At 41.4% G+C, this 23,806-nt stretch overlaps 1 protein-coding gene across 3 annotated transcripts in view; it reads right to left on the reverse strand.

Moving 5' to 3' along the window:
* Nucleotides 1-13,763: 13,763 nt before the first annotated feature.
* CPNE8 (copine 8) overlaps nt 13,764-23,806 on the reverse strand; it is a 91,339-nt gene continuing 81,296 nt past the window's right edge. For 2 of the 3 annotated variants that reach the window (XM_052681144.1, XM_052681145.1), the window contains 3 exons: nt 23,501-23,558; nt 20,255-20,328; nt 13,764-15,715 (listed from right to left, as the gene is read on the reverse strand). In XM_052681144.1, coding sequence (XP_052537104.1) covers nt 15,527-15,715; nt 20,255-20,328; nt 23,501-23,558 — 321 coding nt within the window. In that variant the 3' untranslated portion in view covers nt 13,764-15,526. Of the gene's footprint in view, nt 15,716-19,727; nt 19,930-20,254; nt 20,329-23,500; nt 23,559-23,806 lie in introns of all 3 variants that reach the window. The other variant, XR_008206288.1, reaches the window with a different exon arrangement.

The following is a 23,806-nucleotide window of genomic DNA, read 5'->3' on the forward strand; positions in this document are numbered from 1 at the left end:
GGAAATAAATATCCCCTTGAAGTGCTCCTTGTACCTCCCAAGCCATCTGCTTCCCAGCTGGGGTGAGTTCTGCATTGCAGCAGGAACACAGCCCTGGCTGGACATCAGGCACCACCAGAAAGATCTAATTTTACAGTGGTTTTCCCACTACTGCTTTTTGGTCAGCAACAGCTCATCAGTTTTCTCACTTTAATATTCTCTTCACAGCTTTCTGTGGCACTGTTATCCCTTTCGGGAACTGGTGCTGTACTCTTATTTCTTTCCCTGTCACTAAACAGAATTAGACACTAATTCCTCTGCAGCTGCTCGAAGGGAACCCCCTCGTCTGCACTCTTTGTGCTGTACCCATTCCTGCACCCCAAGGCATCCATCCCACGTCCCTACCTCCGCACTCACCACCATTTCTCTCCCACCATGAAGCCTGATCTCCTGTAGCCGGTCTCACCTGACATGTCACTGCTGGCCATGGGTCACCCTGAGCTGGGGGGAAGTGACAGGAGTATCTGGGTCCCTTCGAGGTGTGGCTGTGCTTGTAAGCCCCTTCTCTCTCCTCTAAGGGCAAGACAGGTGCTCATGTGCACAGATATACTGGTGCATCTCCATCTCTTCTGTTTCTTCCACTAAAACTCATGAAACCCTGTGATACAACCTTTTCTTGCACTTCACCCAACACTTGATTTGAGTCCTTGTCCTTGCAGATCTCCAAAGGCCACCTGGTCATGGCCCTGTGCACCCAGCTCTGGGTGTCTTTGATTGGGCAGGGTTTAGGCCAGAGGGATAGAGAGGTCTTTGTCAGCCTCAGTCACTGTGATCCCATGAGAAATTATTTTCATGAGCTTCACTGAACATTATCACAGCACTGAAGCACCAAATCTATTGAATTTAACCCTAGACACTTCCTTGGCGAAGCTCCTTGGAGATCAGAGTCCCTTGTGAAATTGCTTCTGCATCCTTCAAGGACATCCAGACATCACTGAAGGCTCCAGGCAGAGCTTCCTGTCACGGGGAGCACATGATGCTTCCGAAAAGCCTGGTTGCTCCTTGCTGGGGTGCAGACTTTTGAAGCCCCATCAATTGAGACCCCCTTCCCTATCTCTTCTCCCAAGATCCCAAGTTCACTGGCATCACTATTCCTGCATGCAAGAGTCTTGCAGATCTTTAAGCAGTCCACAAATGTCCTCTGCTTACTGCAGTGCTCTGAAGAACTTAGTTCCAGGCCTGGTCCCCAGCATAAGAAGGATGCTTTTGGAGTGCTTTAGGAGCAGGTCTAGAGGAGGGCCACAAAGATGATGAGGGGACTGCAGAAACTCCCCCATGAAGACTGGCTGAAGGAGTTTTAAATTGCAGCAGAGAAGGCTCTGGGGAGTCTTAATTGCAGCCTTACAGTACTTGAAGTGAGCCTGTAAGCGGGAAGGGGACTGGCATTTTATATGGTCTAAGAGTGATGGGACAAGGGAGAGCGCTTTTAAACTAAAATAGGGTACATTTAGATCTTATATAAGGAAGAAATTCTTCACTCAGAGGGTGGTGAGGCCCTGGCACAGCTGCTCATAGAGCTGTGGGTACCCCATCACTGGAGGCACTCAGGGCTGGGATGGATGGGGACCTGGGCAGCCTGAGCTGATGGGGGCAGCCTGCTGGCTGGTGGTTGGGGTTGGGGCTGGTGGGCTTTAAGGTTCCTAATTCTATCAGTTCAGCATTACCCATCCAGGTATAGAAAGTCCCATCAGAAAAGTTTGCTAAATCCAGGCCAGGTTGCTTTCCTTTCCAACAAAAGTATCCCAGTGCCATGGTAATGAGCAAGAGCTGCAGGAGCATCTGTGTTGCCATTGCTGGGGCTGTTAGAGGTGCACCGAGCTTCCCATGTCCCTGAGCTGCCAGCAGCCATCCCCTGCCTGCAGTAAGCTCTGCTGGCTGCCCTCTGAGAAGACCCAGCCTAGCTGGGTATGCGTCACCAGGGCAAAGTACATTGGCAGCACCTCTCTGCTCAGATGGCCTGCCATGAATTTTTTGACATAGAGGATGAGCTGACATTCGTGATGAGTCACCCATGCATGATTGACTCCTTAGACACCTCCAGAGGCATGCCCAAGGGGGCTGACACGGATCTGGGCAGAGGCAGCGTTGGCTGAGCATCAAGATCTCGGGGGACTTGCCATGTGCTGGAGATGTCCAGATCTGGATCTCACAAGGGGAAAAGCCAGGAGAAAAGGTTTATTCAGACACACATGTAATATCTGTATGCACACATCTTTGTTACAACATCTGCCTACTTCCTTATTTTAAAAAATGAATGAGAAAGGAATGATTCTGAAGCAGTGAGAAAATTAACAGTAAGGAGAAAACTATATGCTGGACTACCAAACCAGAGCTCTGTAGAAATTCACATCCAAGGACAGCCTGTTACCCAGCAGGGACTTCCATGTGTGATCTCATCTACAGCACACTTTCCCACTTTCCCACAGTTGTCACTACTACAATCCTTCCATAGTTTCCCTGGGAGGGTAATTGTCAACCCTGAAGATTTCTTAGTTCAAGCAAGTCTTACCTTTGGAGTGTTACCCATTTCATTTTTCTGACCTTTATGAAGTTTGTCTCCCATTCTTTGTCATGGCACAGTGATGTGTTATTATTGCATCTTCTCCTGTTCTCTCTTCCAGAAGCTGGTGTCTTCCTTGCGTGAAAAGCGACTTTCCACAGACCATCAAGGCTCTGAATCTGCTCTCATTCCTTTGACGAAGTTACAGAACAGATGAGGCTGGCAGGGCCCTCTCTGTCCCTCTGCCCAACCCCCAGCAGGGACACTCAGGGCAGGGTACCCAAGGCTATGGCCTAGAGATCTCCAAAGAGGAGACCCACAGCCCCTGGGCAACCTGAAATTCAGGTTTTGCATGGGTTTAACTGAAGTTTTGTCAGCAGCTTTGCAGGTATAACTCAGAAATAGAGCTGTGTGTGACTCACTCGGTGTTGCAGCTCATCCCATCCCACCATTTGCTCTGCTAGAGGCTTCTGTCTCCCAGAAGACAGTACGGCAGCCAGGGGTGCTGGAGGCTGCTCTCCATAGGGGTTTTGGCACCAGCAGCTTGAAGACCACCTCTTGCCTCTCATGCCTCCTCATCTCCTGGGCTGTTTGCACAGACCACCAGAGCATGCCCTCTTTGCAGAGCCCATGTGCCTTTCAGGATGTCTGTCCTGTCCCTGTTAAGCAGAAATACTGGAGGGAACAAGTGTTTTCCCAAAAATAGCACTTCCCTTTGTGGCTATGGACAGACAGACTCCTGTTGAAAATGACTTCAGGTACAACTGGTTGCTGTGGGTAAGGAAGGCCACTACTTCTCAGAACAGACTGTCCGTAAGATGGACTGAATTTGTATATACTAGTGCAATTACTATAAAAAAATACACATATGGAACAAGAGAGAAGGAGGTAATGAAGCAGCCCACAGTGCCAGCTGCAGGCAGTGAGGGCGCCTTTGGTCCCTTCTTTTCTCCAGGGTGGGCCTGGAGCCTGTACTGGAGCCACAGACCTGAGGTTCTGCTACTGCATAAAGCATTGCACCATGTTTGACTTGGACAAAGAGTTTGCCCCTTCCAGCATGGAATGATGCCATGTGGATGTCCCAGGCCTTATTAAATGTCCCTCACCAACTGTCAGAAGAGGAGGCACAAATAACACAGCTGGCATCTGGTGGTCGCAGCAAACACCATGAGAAGAAAAATCCACGTGAGGATCATCATGAAGAACAGCATGTGGGCATCAATGAACCAAGGGGCAGCTGTCACAGCAATGTCCCCACCTGTGCATGACCTCTGTGTGGTGTCAGCTACTCCAGTTCTCGCTGCAGGAGGTGGTGCCAGTTGATGGGAACCACAGGAGGAAGAGGAAAGGGCACAGAGAAGAGGGCCACCAAGGTGTGATGGAGCTCTGAGCTTCCACTGAAACTTTGGTTTGAGGTTAACACAGCACACTAGCCTAAAAGGAGCAGATAGTATTCAAAGTGTGCAGTGCTGTTTCCCTTCTCCACTCCTGTAGGGTCAGAGAAATTGTTGCAGCATTGCCTCTACCTGCGCTCTAATGATGTCCATGAAAATTTGAGAAAGTTGTGGAGATTCCTCCATTTGTCACAGGATGCTTTCAGTAATGAGGCAGCTGGAGGATGAGGTCATTGAGCTTTCTTTACAGCACTCACAGTTTGGATATTCCATAGTACAATCAGAGAGGGAAGAGAACAGCAATTGGAGTGGCTCACCAGCTTCTCAGACCCAGCACGAGAGCTGTGTTAGCCAGGCAGGCCCTGCCCTGTCCAGACACATCCGAAATTCAGCTCTGCAATCATACCTTGTGATTAAACCTTGTCATTTGTCCCTGGCCTGTCTTGTGGGGCACAGCAGTCCAGCGTGTGCTGAAAGCTGCAAGGGAGCGGGCAGCCAACAGCCGTTGAACATCAGAGCATGTCTCACTGCCTGTACCAGGCACAGCTTGGAAACGCCCATCTTGCTTTCAGTGCTGCATTCAGGCTTGGAAATGTTACCCACACACTGAGAGTGCAGGGCTGGGTGTACTGCTTTCCTATTTTGCAGGTTGGCTTACCTGCAACTCTCATCATAGAAGCAGCATCATTGGTGAAGCAGAGCCCAAGGACAACTCTGTCTTTTTGTCTTTTCCTCCAGAATCTATATTCATTTTGTATTCAGCTGCTGTCACACTCCCCATAACACACACGCTTTTAAAGCTTCCTCAGAAATGTCTCTGTGTAAGCTGCACTCCTGTGCTTTTTTCCTCCGTCTCCCCTTTCTCCAGTGCTTATTTCTATTTTTGTAACAACTGGAGAAATTCAGTAAGCTGTGAAACACAGCAGGAGACTTGTTTAGGTCTACAAGCAAGCACAGGCAGAGGAAGAAGCTTTCTCTCTTTCACTGAGATGTCCCGGGATGGGGAGGTTGCTGTTGGGCACTGCCCCTCTGAGAGAAAATGACGAATCCTTTAGTTCACTGTTTTCTTCAGCAGATTTTCCAGCTGCTGTTTCCACCCTTCTCACCCTGCCAGACTGAGGGCCATGCACCATTCACCTGCTTGTCTCCATTCCCAGCAAGCCATCTCTTGTGCTTCTGCTGGAAAGCATTTAGCTCATGGCCATTGCCCCTAGCAATGCCAGGGCAAACAGTGTCTTGGCATCATAGGGTGCCAATTCTGGTGTCTTGGATGCAATAGGAGCCATGCTTTTCCTCTTGTTCCATCTCCTCCATTAAAAAAACCCAAACAAATAAACACCTCATCCTCCACTAATCTCCCATTCCCAATAAAAATAAAAACCACGAGTGTCATATTTAGTGATTGCATGTGTTTGCAGGTGTTTACTCATTGCTTCCCAAAACCTTTCTTGATTCACTGATGTCCCCTCTACTTCAGAACAGCACGTTTTCATGAGGAATAGTCATAAATAGTTGGCTTTTACTTTACTGCTGTGATTCTCACATGAATATCCTCAGATCTGAGCACTGTACTTCTCTTCCCAAAACAGAGCCATACCAGTGCAGGATGCTGGCACATGTATGCGAGGCAAATGCTACTCTCCACACACCAAGCTGTGAAATGAGGGAAAGTGGCATTTATGGCATCAAATGGGCATTTGGCTCCAGTAAGGATAAGCACCAACACAGAGCCAGCTGGGGGCAGGAGGTTGTGAAGGAAATAGAGGGAGAAGGATGAAGGGTGGTGAGGCCCTGCCCATAGAGCTGTGAGTGCCCCATCCCTAAAGGCTCAGGGCCAGGTTGGATGGAGCCCTGAGCAGCCTGAGCTGGTGAGGGGCAGCCAGCCCACAGCAGGGATTGGGAATGGGTGGGCTTTATGGCTTCTTCTAACCCAAACCACTGTGTGATTTTGTGAATTTATAAGGCAGCATTTGCCTCCTGAGTAAAGCAACACTTGAAATATCCTTCTGTTCCTATTTCAGTTTAACAGGTTTAAAATACAGCACCACTTCAGCTTGTTTTGCCTTTGTTAAAAAGAGCTTTTGGAAGCCTGGTACTTCCTTGAAATGACAGATAATGGACATGTCTATTGATAACAGTACAGCGCATGCACCAACAAGCATTTAAATTCCTCTGTACTGTTAAATATCTAACAGTGCCAGAAGGAACTTTGCTAATTCTGTGGGTGTGTGGAAAACGTGTCTCTCTGTTCTTGTTAATTCTTCCAGGGCAGAGGGAAATGTTGCCGTGCAGCTGACAGCCTCTCTCAGGTAATGAAATGCTGCAATTCAGTGGTTTCCCTCACTCACAAAGGCATCACCTTCTTCCCATTTGTATTCCACCAAGAGGCTTACCAAGATGAGGAAAATAACTTCAGAAGCAATTGCAGTATGTCTGCAATTCACTTCTGGGGTTTATTTTTTTTAAGGCTTTATCTGCTGCAACACCTATTCTTGTGCTGAAGGGAATTCAGTGAGGGGTAAATAGCTAATTTCATTAGCAGGTGTGATTTCTCCATAGTGTGAATTCTACTGAGTAAAAATGCTAAAAAAATTAAATTCTATTCTAAGCTTCATGAAGGGCTCCCAAACTGACATTTGCAAAGGAGGCTTGTATGGATCTAACTTACAGAAAGGTGACACATTTTGAGCAGGTCTAGAGAGCAGAAAACGAGGATGAATCAGTATTAAAGCCAGTGGGGTTTCTTTTGTCAAATACTTGTCATGGTTGCAACAAAAGAATGTCTGCAACTCTAGCCAGAGGAGCAAACCATTGGCTCCAAAAGAGGTCAGTGGGAGAGTGTTATTAACCAGTCACTTCCATCATAGAACGATTTTCCCTCCACTTGAAGAAGGCATTTATCTCTGAAGCTTTACATGACAAACATGCAAAGCACAGATTTAAGGGCATCTGATAATGTTAGTCCAATTATAGCTCTGTTCCAACACCTCTTAAAGGCTGCTGCAATTCTTTTATCAGAGAGCTAATCCTCTATCACAAGTGAGTGAATTAGAGATATGAGGAAAACGCCGTTTGTTGGTACCGAAGGAGCGGTGTTTCATATTACCAGCATTAGGAATCCTGTGGATCTAACACACCTCCTAAGTCCTCTCCTGTAAATGAACTGTAAGAAACATTTCTGTTATTTTTCCCCATCAGCCCACATGCTTAAACTATGAGTTCTGGCTCTCAAGCTGTTACGCATCAGTCACTGCAACACACGCAATGTTCTCTTGCTAATGACAGGTAACCATAGCTGGCTGAGCACATCAGGAAGGTTGACTGTAGCTATTTATCAGGAGAATTGAGGTTCTCTGACAGTAAGATCTGAAGTAGGCAGAGATCTTGGTGCCTGGTTTGCGACATGGTGAGCTGTTCCAGGGCTGCCAGCATCGCACTGGAGGCCACACCAGACAGCTTCTACTCACTCCATTCCTTTGAGCTCTTTCCTGAGGCTCTCTGCTCCTCTCTGAAAATCAGGAGGCCCTAGGAGCAGGAAAGGGCTGCAAGGGCTGGGGATCTCTGGAGGTCCTCTCTCCCACCTCCAGAGATGCTCCACAGGAGAAGCAGGCACAGCTGAGGCCCTTCCCCACCACAAAGCACTCTGATGGCTGTGCTCCCCGTGCACCTCGAGGCCTCTAGGGGCAAGGATGGCTGTAGAGATAGGTGATAGAAACAGCTCATCTGACAAAAATGCCTATTTCTCCACTAGGCAGAAGAGGTGAATTGTTTCCCTCCATATTTTCCTGCCACCAGGAGTCAGCTGTGGCTGGAATACTTTGGGATTTGACCCCCAGGTGCTGCAGGCAGTTACAAGATGTTGGCTCTCATGTTAGCTCATGAAGTTTCCCACTGAACATACCAGAGTTACTGCTGTTTCAGCATCTCTTTGCAGTACTCAGATCTGCACACAGCCTTCCACTTCACTATTCTTTGATAAGAGCTCACCTGGGACCTCCCTTGGCATTCACCATCATCATGAGAAGAATTTTGCCCTCCTCCTCGTGTTGGTCCCAAACAGGGAGCTGGCAATTTCATCTGTCCATCAAATGGAGATATCCTTGCCAGCCCATGTAAATCCATCCCTCTGAAGATGGATGATGGATACGCCTACAAGCACACACATTTCAGACGAAATCTCACTAGAGCCCTCCATGGCTCTCCTGGTGCCTTCCTACCACCTACTCAAGCCACCCCAGCATTGCCACTCCAAGGTCCCATCTTCCCTTTTCCACAACCACACCACATTGTCTGCCCAAATACTTTGTGGTAGATGACATTTTCTTCTGTTGCTCTTTTCCAGATGAAAAGACTGATTTAGCAAAGGAAATCATCATTAGCCCCAAAGTGCATCTCATATCTCTCACTCCAGCTCTCTGTCTTCTCTCCACATGTAATATTCTTTATTTTCTCTTAATCAGGTTGCCTGCAATTGCAGGACTAACGAGCGGGACGTCAAGAGGATATTTAACTATTTAATGCATTATCATCTTGCTCAGAGGGAGGCCAGCCTTAGTGGCTGCCTAATCTGTTAGGAACAATTTCTAAGACACAGGTTATGCAATTTTCCTGAGATCTATTAGAATGTGCTCTCCAGTTAGTTTGGAAATTTTGTCCATCATCCCACATAAGCCTTTCTAGCTGCCAAAAATGATAGCTTCACCTGTCATCTCTGACCTTTGCACAAGCGCACACATTTATCGTGGTCCCTCTGGTCTTTTGCATTCAAAACAAACCCAAGTGCTTTAAGTTCTTTCCTCCGTGGCTGAACACTGCCTACTCTTGTTCTCTCCTGGACTTTTTCAGTACAGTGAAGTTCAGACAAAGCACCAGGCTAAGGCTCAGCACTGCTTGGCGCAGAGCAAACTATCACTGCTAACACCATCCAGGGAGATCTTTGCTTTTCATGTAACACTATCACAATTTGATTCATATTAAGTTCAGAGTGCATCTGTAATATGCAGATTATTAATTCTAGAACTGCTGTTTATCCAGCATTTCATTTTCATTCTACTTATCCTTATTTATTCCCCTCTTGAATGCAGTACTTCCTACTTTTTTTTCACAGCAGTTTATCTCACTGGTTCCTGACCTTCCCTCTCACTTACCTAAAACATTCTTGAATCCTAATCAAGCCTCCCAGCCTGTAACTCTGGTGAGCTGACACATCCATGGTTTTATAAAAGTAGTTTCTAATTCTTTGTTAATAATAATGACAACATTTACCAGCAATAGACATGAGAGACTCCTGCAGAACTCCCTTTCTTTCCTTCAGGTTTGACAATCTATTGGTATTTTCCCTTCCTCTTGCTCACAGAAAACAATCAGTTAAGGCTGTGCACTCACTTCTGTATTTTTGGCTACTTTTTGCTATTGGAAGAATTTAATGATATGGCGAGGGGATTATTTACTCCATTCCACTTTGCAGAGTAGTTCTCCAGCCTACAGTATTTCTGTGCTCACAGAAAGATTGGCTTTTCAGGACCTTCCCTCTCCCTGGTGGTTGCTTCTTGATGGCTCACTCAGCTAAAGGCAACTTTCATTGCTAATCACACATGCAGTCAATTGCTTTGACTTCATGTTCAGCCCCCCCAAAATTGAACCACATAAGAGCCTTTGGCAAGGGCATGCACATGTCCACCCCATTATTATGACAACTGTGCTCTTCTTCAGGCTGGGATTTTGTTCCCTGGGGAATGGACCAGTACCAAAGTGATAAAATCACTCAGCACAGTGGCCAGCACTGGCTTCAGAGGGCTGTTGTGACATCTGTGTGGCACGAGGCAGTGGCACCTTGTGGCACATGGAGGCAGGTAACTCACACCATTTGTATCTCACAGCATTCTGTGGCATGGGAGTATGGATACGAATGCTCAGTTGGCTCAATGCCTTTGATTTATTTGCAAAATAAATTCATCAAATAAGAACCCCAACAATGATTGAATTCTGTCCAGAGTTTAGTGGTAAGTGCATGTTCAGAAATACAGTACTCTATGCCCTCAGAAATCCATCCTGAAAATAGCAATCATCTGCAATCAGATGACAGAAGACACACGCTAATAGCAATGAGCATCAACACACTGGCTTGAAATTAAACCTGAAATCATGCCATATCAAGTTAGAGGCAAAGAAACAATAATCTGTTATGCAGAGATGAAGAGAATTTATACTACTTCCGTAAACGGTTGTGAAAGAAAGAGCACTCTTGATGTGAAAAACAGTGAGCAGTACAAAGCAACAGCCTAATGCTCTATGTGGTCATGGTCAGCCTTCCTGAAAGTATTTCTGCCATGCTGATACCCATCTGCTCTCCACATCAGTAGGGCAAGTTTCAATCTCACGCTGATCCTTGCAGTGGAAGTTCACTGTGATCTTAAAAGAGTTTGAGCCAACCTCTGGCAGGGAGGCCACCCCTGTGCAATGATACAGGATGTGCCTTTGGCCACTTTCTATCAGCTGTCCCACTGCTGTGCCCTCCTGGCTCCATGCACACTCTCAGCCCCTTGCTGCACGAGAAGCTGGAATGTTTCTCTTAGAGTAAGCACTGCTCTGCAAGAACTAATACATCCGTCTGTTACCAACATCATTTCCATCCTCAGTCCAAAGCATGGCACCATACCAGCCACTAGGAAGAAAACTGTCACAGCTGAAACCAGGACAAACCTCTGTTGTATTGTTGCTGTTGTTCTCCCCAGAATTGCTTCATGGCCATGAAGTACAATTGGAAAGGTTTTTGTTACTTAATTACTCTTACCTGTCTTCACTCATTTAATTTGCTCTACTTACAGCAATTTTTTTATAATCCATACAATTTAGTTTAAGTTTTAAATTCATGTTATGACTGTTTATGAGAGTGGACAGCGATAGGACAAGAAGAAGGATTTTAGAAAGAGACAGAGAGGTTTAGGTTGGATATTAGGAGGAAGTTCTTCACTCAGAGGTGGTGACACACTGGAACAGGTTGCCCAAGGAGGCTGTGGATGCCCCATCCCTGGAGGCATTCAAGGCCAGGCTGGATGTGGCTCTGGGCAGCCTGGTCTGCTGGTTGGCGACCTGCACACAGCAGGGGGTTGAAACTAGATGGTCACTGTGATCCTTTTCAGTACAGGCCATTCAATTTCTCTGATTCTATGTTTGAAAGACTTTGAATTATCTGCAGTTAATACAACCTGCTAAATTAATAAAAACTTTGCATATATTACACCATCAATGGCTGTCACTAAACAGTACCAAAGGCAAGACAAGTCCCTCAGGTCCCCATGGATTATCAACGGGTACATTTTCCTTTTTGATGATGAAAGACTGCTAGCATTTCTCTGAACAAAGTCTAACCAATTTGGGATTATGTAACACTTCAAATGAAGCTGTCAACTCCTGTTTTGCCTTCAAAATGTCATCTTAGAGTGTTAATAAAGAGAACGATGGCTGTTTGTTCCTTTATCCTAAAGCTCATTACATCGCTCTTCCAAAAAATAGGCATTTGCATTGGTAGCTGCAAAGCTAGGTTTAAGCAATAACGACCATTATTTGGAATTGACCGTTTAATTATTCCTCTTATGTGACGACTGAAGGAAAAAGACATTGAGCATTTCAGCTTTCTCAAGACTAATTATTCACTCTGGTTTTTTTTACACTTGTCTGTGCATATCTTTTACATTTACCCATGTCAGCATGTTCTCCTTTTTTATTCTTTTTGACATTACTGTTTAAAACGTCCGACACAGCCACAATAACCTCTTACTATGCTCCCTGGTTTCCTGCTGCACTGGCATAATTTGTCATTTTGTGTCCTTTTATTACTTCTCAAGGACGACAATCATGTATCATTCTGATTGTTTCAACCACTTTTTTTTTTAAAGTATTCTGGAGTGAATTTAATCTGACCCTATTTAGCTTTGAATCTCCAGCTTTTTAAAGTGCATCTTCTCAGAGAATACCTGTTCTTTTGAATGCTTCTCCTCTTTTAAGTATTTCTCAGGGGACTATACTTAACAAACCTCTTTGTGTACAGAAGTAAGTTGATTTGAAGTCCACATGGATTCTGTTGAACAGGCTGTCACCCTTCCCTACAATCACAGAATCCTGTTTATGTACCTAAAATCAAACTAATTTCTCCTTCCAGATTAGCAAACAATTCCAGACTAATCTGAATCAAGACTAAAAGCTTGATTTGAACTCTCAAATTCTGTTCTCCATGAAGCAGCGTCCTTCCTAATTGGTAGAACATTGCTACAGTTTGCACTTTGCCACATAATTTCCTGCATTGGTTACAAGGAAAACATCTGTTCAAAGATGGATACCAAAGGAAGAACATTCTCCTCATAGAGCTCCCCTTTCAGGGCAACTCATTTTGTCACCTAACATCATATTTTACCTTGATCAAATACAAAAACTCTCTGCTACTCCACAGTCACTGTATAACTGAGCTTTGGTAGCATGTCTGTAATTTCACGTGACAGCATTTCACTATTTTTATAGTTCTCACACACACCATTTGGTTTACCCCTTGAGTTCTAGAATCATAGAATCCTAGAATGGCCTGTGTTGAAAAGAACCACAATGACCATCTAGTTTCAACCCCCTGCTGTGTGCAGGTCGCCAACCAGCAGACCAGGCTGCCCAGAGCCACATCCAGCCTGGCCTTGAATGCCTCCAGGGATGGGGCATCCACAGCCTCCTTGGGCAGCCTGTTCCAGTGCATCTAAAATTCCTCACTCATTCAAATGTTTCTCTTCAGTCTCACAAAGCTTCCTATTTGATGTAGTACATACTCACCATTAGCCTTAGCCTCCTGAATGCTCTGTGTTGTTTTGTTTCAGTCTCTGTGACAGAGGTATTATGCATCTCTTTTCTAGGCCTTCAGCAGCCACATTTTTACATACAAGAATAAGAGGAGAATTAATTATGGAATGTGTGGAATACAAAGTGGTAAAACAGAACAGCCCAGACTGGGCAGCATTACCTTAAATTGCCAAGAGCCTTCATGCTCTGCTGTCTGTCCAATAGATGTTCCTCTGTTATGGCTGTGGGAGGGCGAGATGCAGCTGATATTCCAGAGAAATGAAAACTATGACCACTAACTCTCAACCTTACTATGGGCATGACTGAAGTTACAGTATCATACACATTACAGAATGAAGATGTCAAACATACAGGGCAATATCACCAGTTTGGAAAGTCTTTTCCCACCAGAACTCAGAGTCCACTGACTTAACTTATGTCTACTCTCCAATGCCAAACAGAAAGAAAAACAGCAGTGTAGGATACAACAGGTTGGTACATGGGCTAGATAGAAAAAATAATTCTGATCAATCCTTAAGTCATTAATTAAACTGATTAAGTCATACCTATCTTTACAAGTTTCTTCACTTGTTAAGTTAGTTACAAGACCAATATTTGCATCAATAAAAGGTGCTGATTAAATGACAGCTAATGAACTTACTCTTCCTTTTTCTGCCCAACTCGACCTGAAATAAATAAATGCTGGGTAAAACACCTGATAGATATCTAAGCACTAGATAAAAGGTGAAGAAACAAGAAGTTGGAAGAACTGCAAGAAAAAGCGAGAACTGCAAGGAAAGCAAGAAAAAGAAGTCGGTCGTCTCGACTTTAGAAAGCAAAACAGCTTAATCAATAGGCTGCTGTCAATAAATCAAATGGCATCATAAAAACCTGTCTAGCAGTATGAAGGAACAGAAGTATGGTATCAATTCAGCTCTTTAAAAAATGCCAACAGCGTAAGAATGAAAAATAAATGCAGAAGATGGAAGGAGACCACCACCACCATGCAGTAGATTTAAACTTATTCTTTATGATGCACTTTCATCAAAATTTGTCAGGTATCAAATGTCATTCATGCAACATCAATCCACTAAGAAATACATATTTTGGTGAGAAAATTAAAGTCCATATTTATGTAAAAACCATTTTGAAATAAAAATAAAACATTTTCTTTTTACAAAAAAAACACTTTTTAATACTTTTTTATATTTATTTTTTACTAACAGATAATTATCTGGAAAAAAAAAAAAAAAGGAATTTCCTGCATGAGACTGAAGGAATTTAAATGTATTTAAAAATGGAAGATTCTGCAATTACAGAGTTATATGCCATTAATATTGAAGATACACTTTCTGGAAAAAAACTTTTCATGCTTAAAAAACGCACCGTAGTTTCATACTGTACATTACCACATACAGTAGTAAGAAACAGAAGTAATAAACGGGTTATATGCAAAGAAAATAAGTTACGTTACAGGACAGTTACAACTGTGACACACAAAAAATTAAAAATGTTCCTTTTTAACAGTATTTGAAGGCAACTCACAATCATTTCAGGAGTTCTGTGAAATTTAAGGCCATTAGTTCTAAATAAAATATATCTGACACAAACCCACAAAACTGTGTATTTTGTAAAAACTGTACATGCAAAATCATTTCATAATTATATATGAACAGGCATGTAATAAAATTTTGGGGTAGTTTGGTACACAAAATTGTGCACAAAGCAACATGGTTGTGCAATTTTTAAACCAGTTAATTAACATTATCATTCATGCATCCTGAATGGAAATGTGATTAAATGACAATATAAACCCAAATATTAAGAGCCAGCATCCCTTTGAATGGGCAATCTAGACAAAATGTTGTAATTTTAAATTAAGTTTAAAATGATCCATTATAAAACATCTGCTGTAATCACTCCAAAAGACTTTTCTGATGCAAAATTTCCACTGCTTTAAGGAATGCATGGAAAGATTTAATGAGCTCAGTGAGTCAACTGTAACACTCAAAGTTCTGATTTGAGGTAATTTTCTTTAATTACTTATAGCAAGTAACTCTTCTAATTTGCTTCAGTAACTAGTTTAAAAAACTGTAAACTCAGATAAACTTAGAAACTGGAGAATCTCTGAAAAAATACACATTCCTCCCCCTTGAAATTTGGACCTAGTCAGAAGTCATATGTAATTATGACATTCACATTTTAGGAGCTTCTTCTCAGACTGTAAAATGGATAGATTACTGAGAACCAACTGAAGCAATTCAGGTATTGGAAAACACACCTATCTGTCCTTTTCTTAGCTTTCATCTGTATTTGTCTGGACAAACATTCAAAGAGATATTGCTTCTCCTGTGATCTTGTGACAAACTATTGCAAGCTCAAAGATGTGTGAATCAATATTCCAAACTTTTGTTCTTAAGAATATTTATAAAAGTACTGAAATTTAAAAATAGTAACATGTAAACATTGATACGGAGGAATAGCATTCCTATACATTTATGTACACACAGTATTCAGAGAGGACATATCTTCTGAGTTGAAATCCTGACTTGTGCTTTCCTCTCCAATAAATAGATCAAAAAAGTAGGGCTTCTGTCAAAAGAAAAAGACTCAGAACATCAACATTTTGATCCTAGCATTTAAAAGCTTTCCAGTTGCTCATGCAACCATACGAAGAATTTTGGTATGTGAAGAGAATTTTTCTAGCTCCAAAAAGCTACTGCTGCATCCAGAGACTCTTGAATTGTGATGAATGCTGAGCGCTTTGGAGCGCTCATATTTGAGTCTGTAACACATGAATAGGAGGTGTATAGGGTGGTGGTGCAGGTGATGGCTTTATTCCCCTGACTCTCATGTAGGACAGAAACTGGTCTGGAATCTCAGCCAGAACATCCTTAGCAAGTCTTGCCATGCTTAACACATGGTTTCCACTTCTGTCAATGTAATCCCGGAATGGCACAAACTATAAAAGAAAAGATACGTTCACACAGGTCATGATGCAGATGCAAAATACATCTTAAAATACAAAAATGAGAAAACTTGATCTAGGCAGTAAAGGTATATTAATATACTACCTTGCACACTTCATATTATAAATATACCTATAGACATCTATGTTATATATATACATATTATACCTAAAAAAATCCATTTTCTGATAGAAACATATTCTCAAACCATGGCTGGCTCAGATTATCAGCTACATGCTTTACTGACACATCTGGAATATCTCTCAACTTCTTCCACATAAAGCTATTTTTGGCTTACAAGTCTTATCCATGGCTTCACCTACCAGAATTTGTAGGAAGAATGTTTGCTATCTGAAGTGAACAAAACAGAAAGGATGACTTTGTAATGTTGATCATTTTTATTAGACTCAGTAGGATTGTGAACCACCACTGTGAACATTTATTCTTTTAACCTAACACCAATAAACATACCAAGATTTTAAGCAAAAAAAAAAAAAATTGATTTCAAATAAGAACTTGTTATGTCGTACCCAAATCTGCAACACCAAGAAAGCAGCTACCAGCTCTGCCTCAGAGGTCAGACTAATAAGATGCTCATGCTGCTGGTAAGGAAAAAAGAAACAATCTGGGCTCCTTGATTTTTATTCACAACAGACAGCACACAGAGATGCAGTGGGTTAAGCTATGTAATACGTTGTGCCAAAAGGAAGGTTTATTAGGAATTCTATTTCTTGCTCGGATTTTGGAGCCTATCTCAGGACTGCAGCTGGGTGACTTTTCAGAACCAGGATTCAGTGTCCAAAGTTACATCTGGTACTGATATACTAGACTATGCTTGAATACAAACCCTAATGGTGTCTTTGTCCTCTAAGGAAACAGAGAAGACTTGAATGTAAACCTTTTGCAAATAATACTTCACAATTAAACTAGAACTCATTGAGAAGCCAAACCCAGGGATCTCTAACATTCTGGTTGAACTCTAAAATATGCAGACTCTTTTGCCCATCATCCCAGCATGAAACATTTTGTCTTCTTGGATGCACACCAACCAAGGTTTTACATTAATTTTTGTTTTACTAAAAAACACTAAAGCTTTCAAGATAAGGGAACCACTGAATTACAGTGGGAGTTCAGCTTACACTGCACTTCTGAGAGCCTGACAGTTTTCCAGAAACAGAAGAAATTTATTTAATATAGTAAATAAATCAAGAAACTCTTGGGGGGTGGGGAGGGAAAGACAAAGACAACATTTTATCAATAAGGAACTTAATTAAATTATTTTTTCATCATTTGAAAAGCAATTCTCACCCTGGACTTATGAAACTGGATGTTTATTGCTATCATTCAGCTACGGTGTTGGCTTTTTTTTTTTTTTTTTCTGTAATGAATTTCTGTGTTTTCAGTGGAGGCAATATTTAAAAAATGCTTAAAAGAACCAGCATATGAAAAACGTAGCTTGCTCATCAAAATTAAAATAGCTGAAAAACAAAAATTGTTCTGAGCAAACAGCATTGCTATAGATTGTGTAGGGATTCAACTCAGTTGACTCTGCCTAACTCCATAGATGATGGAGATCTCAAAATGACAGAAAAAACGGCTTTGATCCTATCTATTTGCACTATGCAAATACTACGTTACATTCAAACCCAAGCAGCAAGACCATGCAGCTATACAGGTGGGAGAACAATGGGCAAAAAGGAACCTGATTTTAGGGTACGAAGCAAAGCATCTGCAGATCCATAATTAATTAACTTTAATAGCCACTTCTATGTTTATTCAGTGACTTTTCAATATTAGAAGCAAGTGGATACTGTGACATTTTCTAGTACTGACTCGTTTTTTTCTCTCTCTCACACACACAAGAAAACCCATCACCAGTTTTCAGAAGTCAGTACAGTACTGCTCAGTTTAAACTGCTTGCTCCTTCTTAAACTTCATCAGCTTATTGGCAAGAATAAATCTAACTGTCCCCAGAAGCATGAAGTTAGAAGAGTAACAAACAAATGGAAAAACCTCTGTAGCCTGTAGGCTTACACACTGAGCTGTGAAGGGATAAGCTTAGTGTCTATCTCACATTTTTTCATTTCCTAATGCAATGGCAGTCTTGTAAAAAGCATATGCAGTCTGGGTTAAGAATCAGAAAGTATCCCATTTCAATCCCATTTACTTACAGACATGAAAACTCAGAACATAATTTCAGCAGCAAAGGGAGGCTATTTAAGTAATGCAGTTACACAGTATGGGTGGCCTAAAATAGTTCTCCCCTCTCCTTATGGGATACAGATATCAGAAGAGTTAGAGGAACTACGGACAGAAACATATGTACAGATACACATATGCACATCAAGGCCTAGAGCAACCACACAGAACAAGTAGGAGTGGTAGAGGAATATAATGAAAGACAGAAGAAAGATCGAAGGGAAATGGAAAGAATACAAAATGCTTTTCCTTTAGCATGATAGTTTAATTTACGATTTTAATATATAAAATTCTCAACAGAAACTATACATGCATTACCATGAGATAAGTTTTTTTTTTTTTTTGTCAAAACTTCTTAAATAGAAAGAGGATAACAAAAAAGCAAAAATTCAGTAAACTGAGGAAGAGCTGGTAGGCATATAATTCAGAGTCCCTACAACACCTGTGTTTATTATCAAGGAGGGAAAAACAAGATAAAATCTTTCCTTGAACTGCAATCAGTAGTAAATGTAACAGATATACCAACTGCTAAAATTAAGTCAGCTTTACAAACTAACTTTAAGTAACCTGAAACAAAAAAAGGTTATCTTTTTACATTTGAATACTTATTTTATAAAAGCAAGTCATTTTCATCCTACCATATACCAAATAAAGGTCAAAGTAAACTTAAAGCGTTTGACATTATCCCTCTTTATTATGTAGCTAGCACATAATGTATTTGTTATTATTTAGACAGAAGGAGCACAAAATAGTACTGCCTTCAGCTAATCTGGTATGACTCGGGGCAAAGTTCTGAATGAGAGATGTTCATATCAAGGAAATGTTTTATTACATTTCTGAGATGCAATGAATTCTAAAAAACTGAAGGAAGTTTAGTTGTATTTTTTTAATCTCAGAAGAAAGTAGAATGTTTCCGATGCATAACACTTTCAGTAACCTTTTTTATAGCATTTTTATAGCATTTGAAGAAGTTCTGAAGAACATCTGAAGAACATTTGAAGAGCCCTTTATTCATGCTCTTTCAATGTAAATGGCAGCTTTTGGAGCTGCTGCTGTTTGGATGAATTATGTACAACTTCCTAGCATTTATTAAAAGTGCATAGTGCTATGAATGTTAGAAATATCTGAATTAGCTTAAAAATCCTGACACGGCTCACGTTTGCAGAAAAACTACTTTGGGGTCCAGAAGCACTTGCAGCTTGTTTATAGCTGACTTAGTCCAGGTATCTTGAGCAAATATCATTCCTTCTACAGTCGTCAGGTTAATCTGATTTTTGAGAAGTTTGCTGCTTTTCATCTGTCAGCATCAATACTTCCTTTAGCACGCATGACTAGTGTGCTGGGCCATCAAATCCTTTTCTCTGTGTTTGGTTTTCCTTCAGTATCCCATAAAAATAAAAAAATTGCATCTAGTTTATGATGCAATTTTTTTTTTTAATTTAAAAAAAAAAAGAAAAAGATGAAATTAAGTCTGTCCAAGTGGTACTTAATGAGGTAGGAAGAAAGGATGCTAGAGCACAGATTAAATATTCTGGAAAACCTGTGGACTTGTAGAGATTTACTGCCCTAAGGAAGAAGGATGATTACCGTGGATAAGAGCACACAAAACTACTATACTACCCTGCATGTGACTGCTTAGGCATCAGTGACAACCAAAGGGCTGACTGAATGATTGTAGAGAGCAGAACAGAACAGGAACAGAACCAGAGCAGAGAAGTGGAGCAGCACATGGAATGCAGGTGAGAATAGGGTATTAGGGTTTGGCTCAGTCACCTAAACAGAGACATCTGCTGTCATCTGGAGTACCTTAAGGCATGAGATATCTGCAGGGTTGTATGTGGCAGGCAGGTCACAGGAAATGGGAGTCACTCATAACACTTCTGGGCTGGCAGTTAGAGGAATGGAAAGATATCCTAGGCATTTTAAATACATTTGCTACCGCCTAGGTACTGCTGATTTCCAAAAATGTTGCAATTCTTTCTGACAGACTCACGTAAGATTGCAGTACCTGGAACACAAAGGAAACTAACACTTCTCCTGTTGCTGTATAATCCTAAGACTTTATTTCTGTGCTGCTGGTTAGGGGTCATTATAAAATACAAATATATATACAAATTTATATACAAATATAAAATACAAAATACATTCAGTATCTTTGTCTTATATAAAGGCCTATAAGGCACCACAAAGAGTTTCTGAAGTTTTTATAAACATCCCAAGATAAAGTTCATCAATGCTATGGTAAAATGAAAGGAAGGAAGATAGACAAAACATGAATTCGTGGCAAACAGGATCAGTAAAATATAATTATTAGATAAATTTTTCTATCCCACCTGCACAATGTCTCTTTCTGCAAACTTTCCTCTTGAAGAAATCCTGACTACATCGCCATCCAGTTCTTCCATAGCTTAAAAGAAGAAATAAATTAATTTATCTATGAGTTAATCTACTCCCCTCAAAAAAACATTACTGAGAAAAATTTTAGTCTACACTTTAGAGCAACAGAATCAACAAGTGCTATCTTTAGGTAAATCGTAAGATCATTGCCATCATGCATAGTAGCTATTTTGCATTTTTTCACGTTGATGATACCTACATTTTGTCTTTATTATCATCTTCAGGACATAACACACTACAACAAGGCCCACCATATTCTTGTGATTCCCAAACCAGCAAGTATTTCATTTCTGTATGGCTACGTTCATACTTGCGTAGATGGATAAAAATTCATCTTCAGAAATTATTATTACAGAAGATATCAAAGAATGTAGCACAGATATGGTAATATCACTCATATTGGGAATATAATGACTGTAATGACATAGAATTAGGTGCTTTTAAAAGAACATTGTTAACATTTTTGGCTAACTCTTGCATCTTTTTCAACAGGGTCCAGGAAATCTCTGAAGTTGTCCGTATATCCAAAGCTATTCCAGATTTCTATTAAGTGGCATGTCTGCTCTCTGGTCAGTGTGACAATGGGGGGACCTATGATCACAAATAATTGCTCAGCCATTGAATTAAGAATCCCACAACTCTTCTTTCAGTACACTGTATGAAAATCAAAGCACTGCTGCACTGGAGCATCTTACGTGTTTACAAACTGGGTTGAGCTCACTGAAGACAAAATTTCAAATGCCAGCTCTTCCAATGCAAGAACGTGAAAGTGTAAATAAAATCACCAGGAACCAAGTTCAAACAAAATGAAAGAATACATTTCTTGCAAAGTTAGTCAGAAAGCCCATCATATATTGGAACTCCACACTTTTATCTTTTAACCTACTGGCATCCCCCAGAGGCTTTGAGACCTAGACTAGGCAGTAGTATCCAGCGAGGAGTAGCTTAGTCTCTCTACAACAGAACTTAGGTTTGACTGGCCCTTGAATTTTAAAACAGTACATGCTCCTACACACACTTTTTCAGTGCTGGCAACAAAGATGATCAAACCATCTTCTCTAGAAAGAACTTCTGCATATAGGACAAATATTTCTCTGCCCTCTTCAGCACTATGGGACTACAAATTTGGCATACACCTACTAGATGCATTTCACCTGGAACCTAAGTCCAAAGAATCACAGAATTGCCACGGTTGGAAAAGAACTGTAAGATCATCCAGTCCAACTGTCTACCTATCACCAATATCTGCCACTAAACCATGTCCCTCAGTACAACATCTAAAAATTTCTTGATCACCTCCAGGGGATGGTGACTTCACTACCCCCTGGACAGTCTGTTCCAGTGCCTGACCACTCTCTCAGAGAATTATTTCCTAATGTCCAACTCGAATGTCCCCTGATGCAACTTGAGGCCATTCCCTCCACTAGAGAAGAAGCCCTGTCTCACATCACCACAACCTCCCTTCACTACATTGTAGAGTCCTTAGGAGTCTCCCCTGGGCCTCCTCTTCTCCAGACTGAACAACCCCAGCTCCCTCAGCTGCTCCTCATCACACCTGTGTTCAGACCCCTCTACAGGTTTGCTGGCCGTCTCTGAACACACTTCAGGGCCTCAATGTCTTTCCTGTAGTGAGGGGCCCAAAACTGAACACAGCACTTGAGGTTCAGCTTCACCAGGGATGAGTACAAAGGGATGATCATTTCCCTGCTCCTACTGGCAAGACTTTCTACTGACAAGCCAGAAGCCATTGGCTTTCTTGGCCACCTGGGCACACTGCTGGCTCATGTTCAGCCAAACATCAACCCATACCCCAGGTTCACTTCCTCTACAGTCTTCCAGCCACTCTGCCCCAAGCCTGTAGCATTGCTTGGGGCTGTTGTGGCCAAAGTGCAGTACCTAGTACTTAGATTTGTTGAACTTAATCCCCTTGGCCTCAGCCCAGCAATCCAGCCTGTCCAGAACCCTCTGTAGGGCCTTCCTACTAGGAGGCTGATAGACAGTTCCTCCCAGAAAATGGAAACTATATCCTGAAGTAACACAGAATCCTGCTTTAAGAAAAGCTATAGGAATGACATCCCAAGAACTCCATAAATTCAACCTCCAGAAGTAAAAGGGAGATGGAACCTTCACGTCTAGACTGAATCAAGAGGAGTCTGGGCAAACCCAAGGATGAGACAAACAGGGAGAAAGGGAAAAAGGCAAAGGAAGGATGAGAGACAAGTAAGTAATATAGGACTAGAGGATTATCAAGAAAACATAGAGCTTGCAAATTTCCCATCTGTGCATTTATGAAGACAAATGGTCTCTTCCCTTTGACTGCAGCATACAATCATCTGAAGAATAAATGTCACCTTGGACAATCTCTTCAAGGAATACAATACTTAAACACTAACATACCATTTGCCATACTCCTAGAATATTTGTGTAAGAACTAAAATGTACCATCATTAAAGACTATTCACATTATATATCTGTACACATAGAGACATACTGCCTAACCAGAAGTACTCAAATGGAAAAAAAAGGATCTATACCTTTGAAGATCAGATCTACATGGAGCATCTGCATTTCATTGTGTGGTGATACACAAGATGCCAATCAATAAATTAGTTCAAATAACTGAAGTGGCTAATTCACTGGAATAGAGAGTGCTATTCCAGAACATCTAATGAAAGAATACGTAAATAACCTTGCTGATTTATTTCCTGCTGTAATATTCTCCCACTGCTGCTAGACAGTAAGGCTCACTTGTTATAAAGTGAAACCCGGCTTAACTCAGATCACTGCCTCAAATTTATTTTCCTTTGTATTTTATTACTGCAGTAAGAACAGGTGATCAATATTTCCAGTCAACTGATACATCACACAGCAATTAAATATTGATGTTTCAGAAATTCAAAATTACTTCAGTATACTTATTTTATTCTTCCCCTCCTCCATTTTCTAGAGCACTGTAAATGCTCAGCCCCCATATGATTCCATGACTTGAAGAGAGAGCCTGAGGGGCTCAACATGGTAGCTTGTAATCATACTGAGTTATCAATCAATCCAGCTGGAAATGTCAACAGTACTTACTGCTTGTTCTATATTACGTGAAGAACAGTATGTGTTTCAAAAGCCACATATTACAGATACGTAAACAAACATAAAACATTCTGGAAAAAAAATACTAAAACACTTACCATCAAACTCTGCTGGCCCTACTCCCACTATAATTATTGACATTGGAAGCTTTGAAGCCTTTGAAAGAACAAGAAAAAGAGCTTTAATACATTACATAACCTCAGCCAATATTATGTAAGATGCAAAAACAATATGAATAAAAAAACATACAGAAGTGAAGCTTTAAAGAAAAATTCCTTATTCTAATATCCTAAAATGATGAGGAGAATAAATCTTCAATTTGAGCAATATGTATCTTCTGTTGCTTCCATGAATGAAAATTTTTATTCAAGTTAGTCATCCATGCACAAAGCAAACAAGATATT

The sequence above is a fragment of the Tympanuchus pallidicinctus genome, unplaced genomic scaffold (assembly GCF_026119805.1).
Source record: "Tympanuchus pallidicinctus isolate F22 unplaced genomic scaffold, pur_lepc_1.0 scaffold19, whole genome shotgun sequence".
NCBI classification, from domain to species: domain Eukaryota; kingdom Metazoa; phylum Chordata; class Aves; order Galliformes; family Phasianidae; genus Tympanuchus; species Tympanuchus pallidicinctus.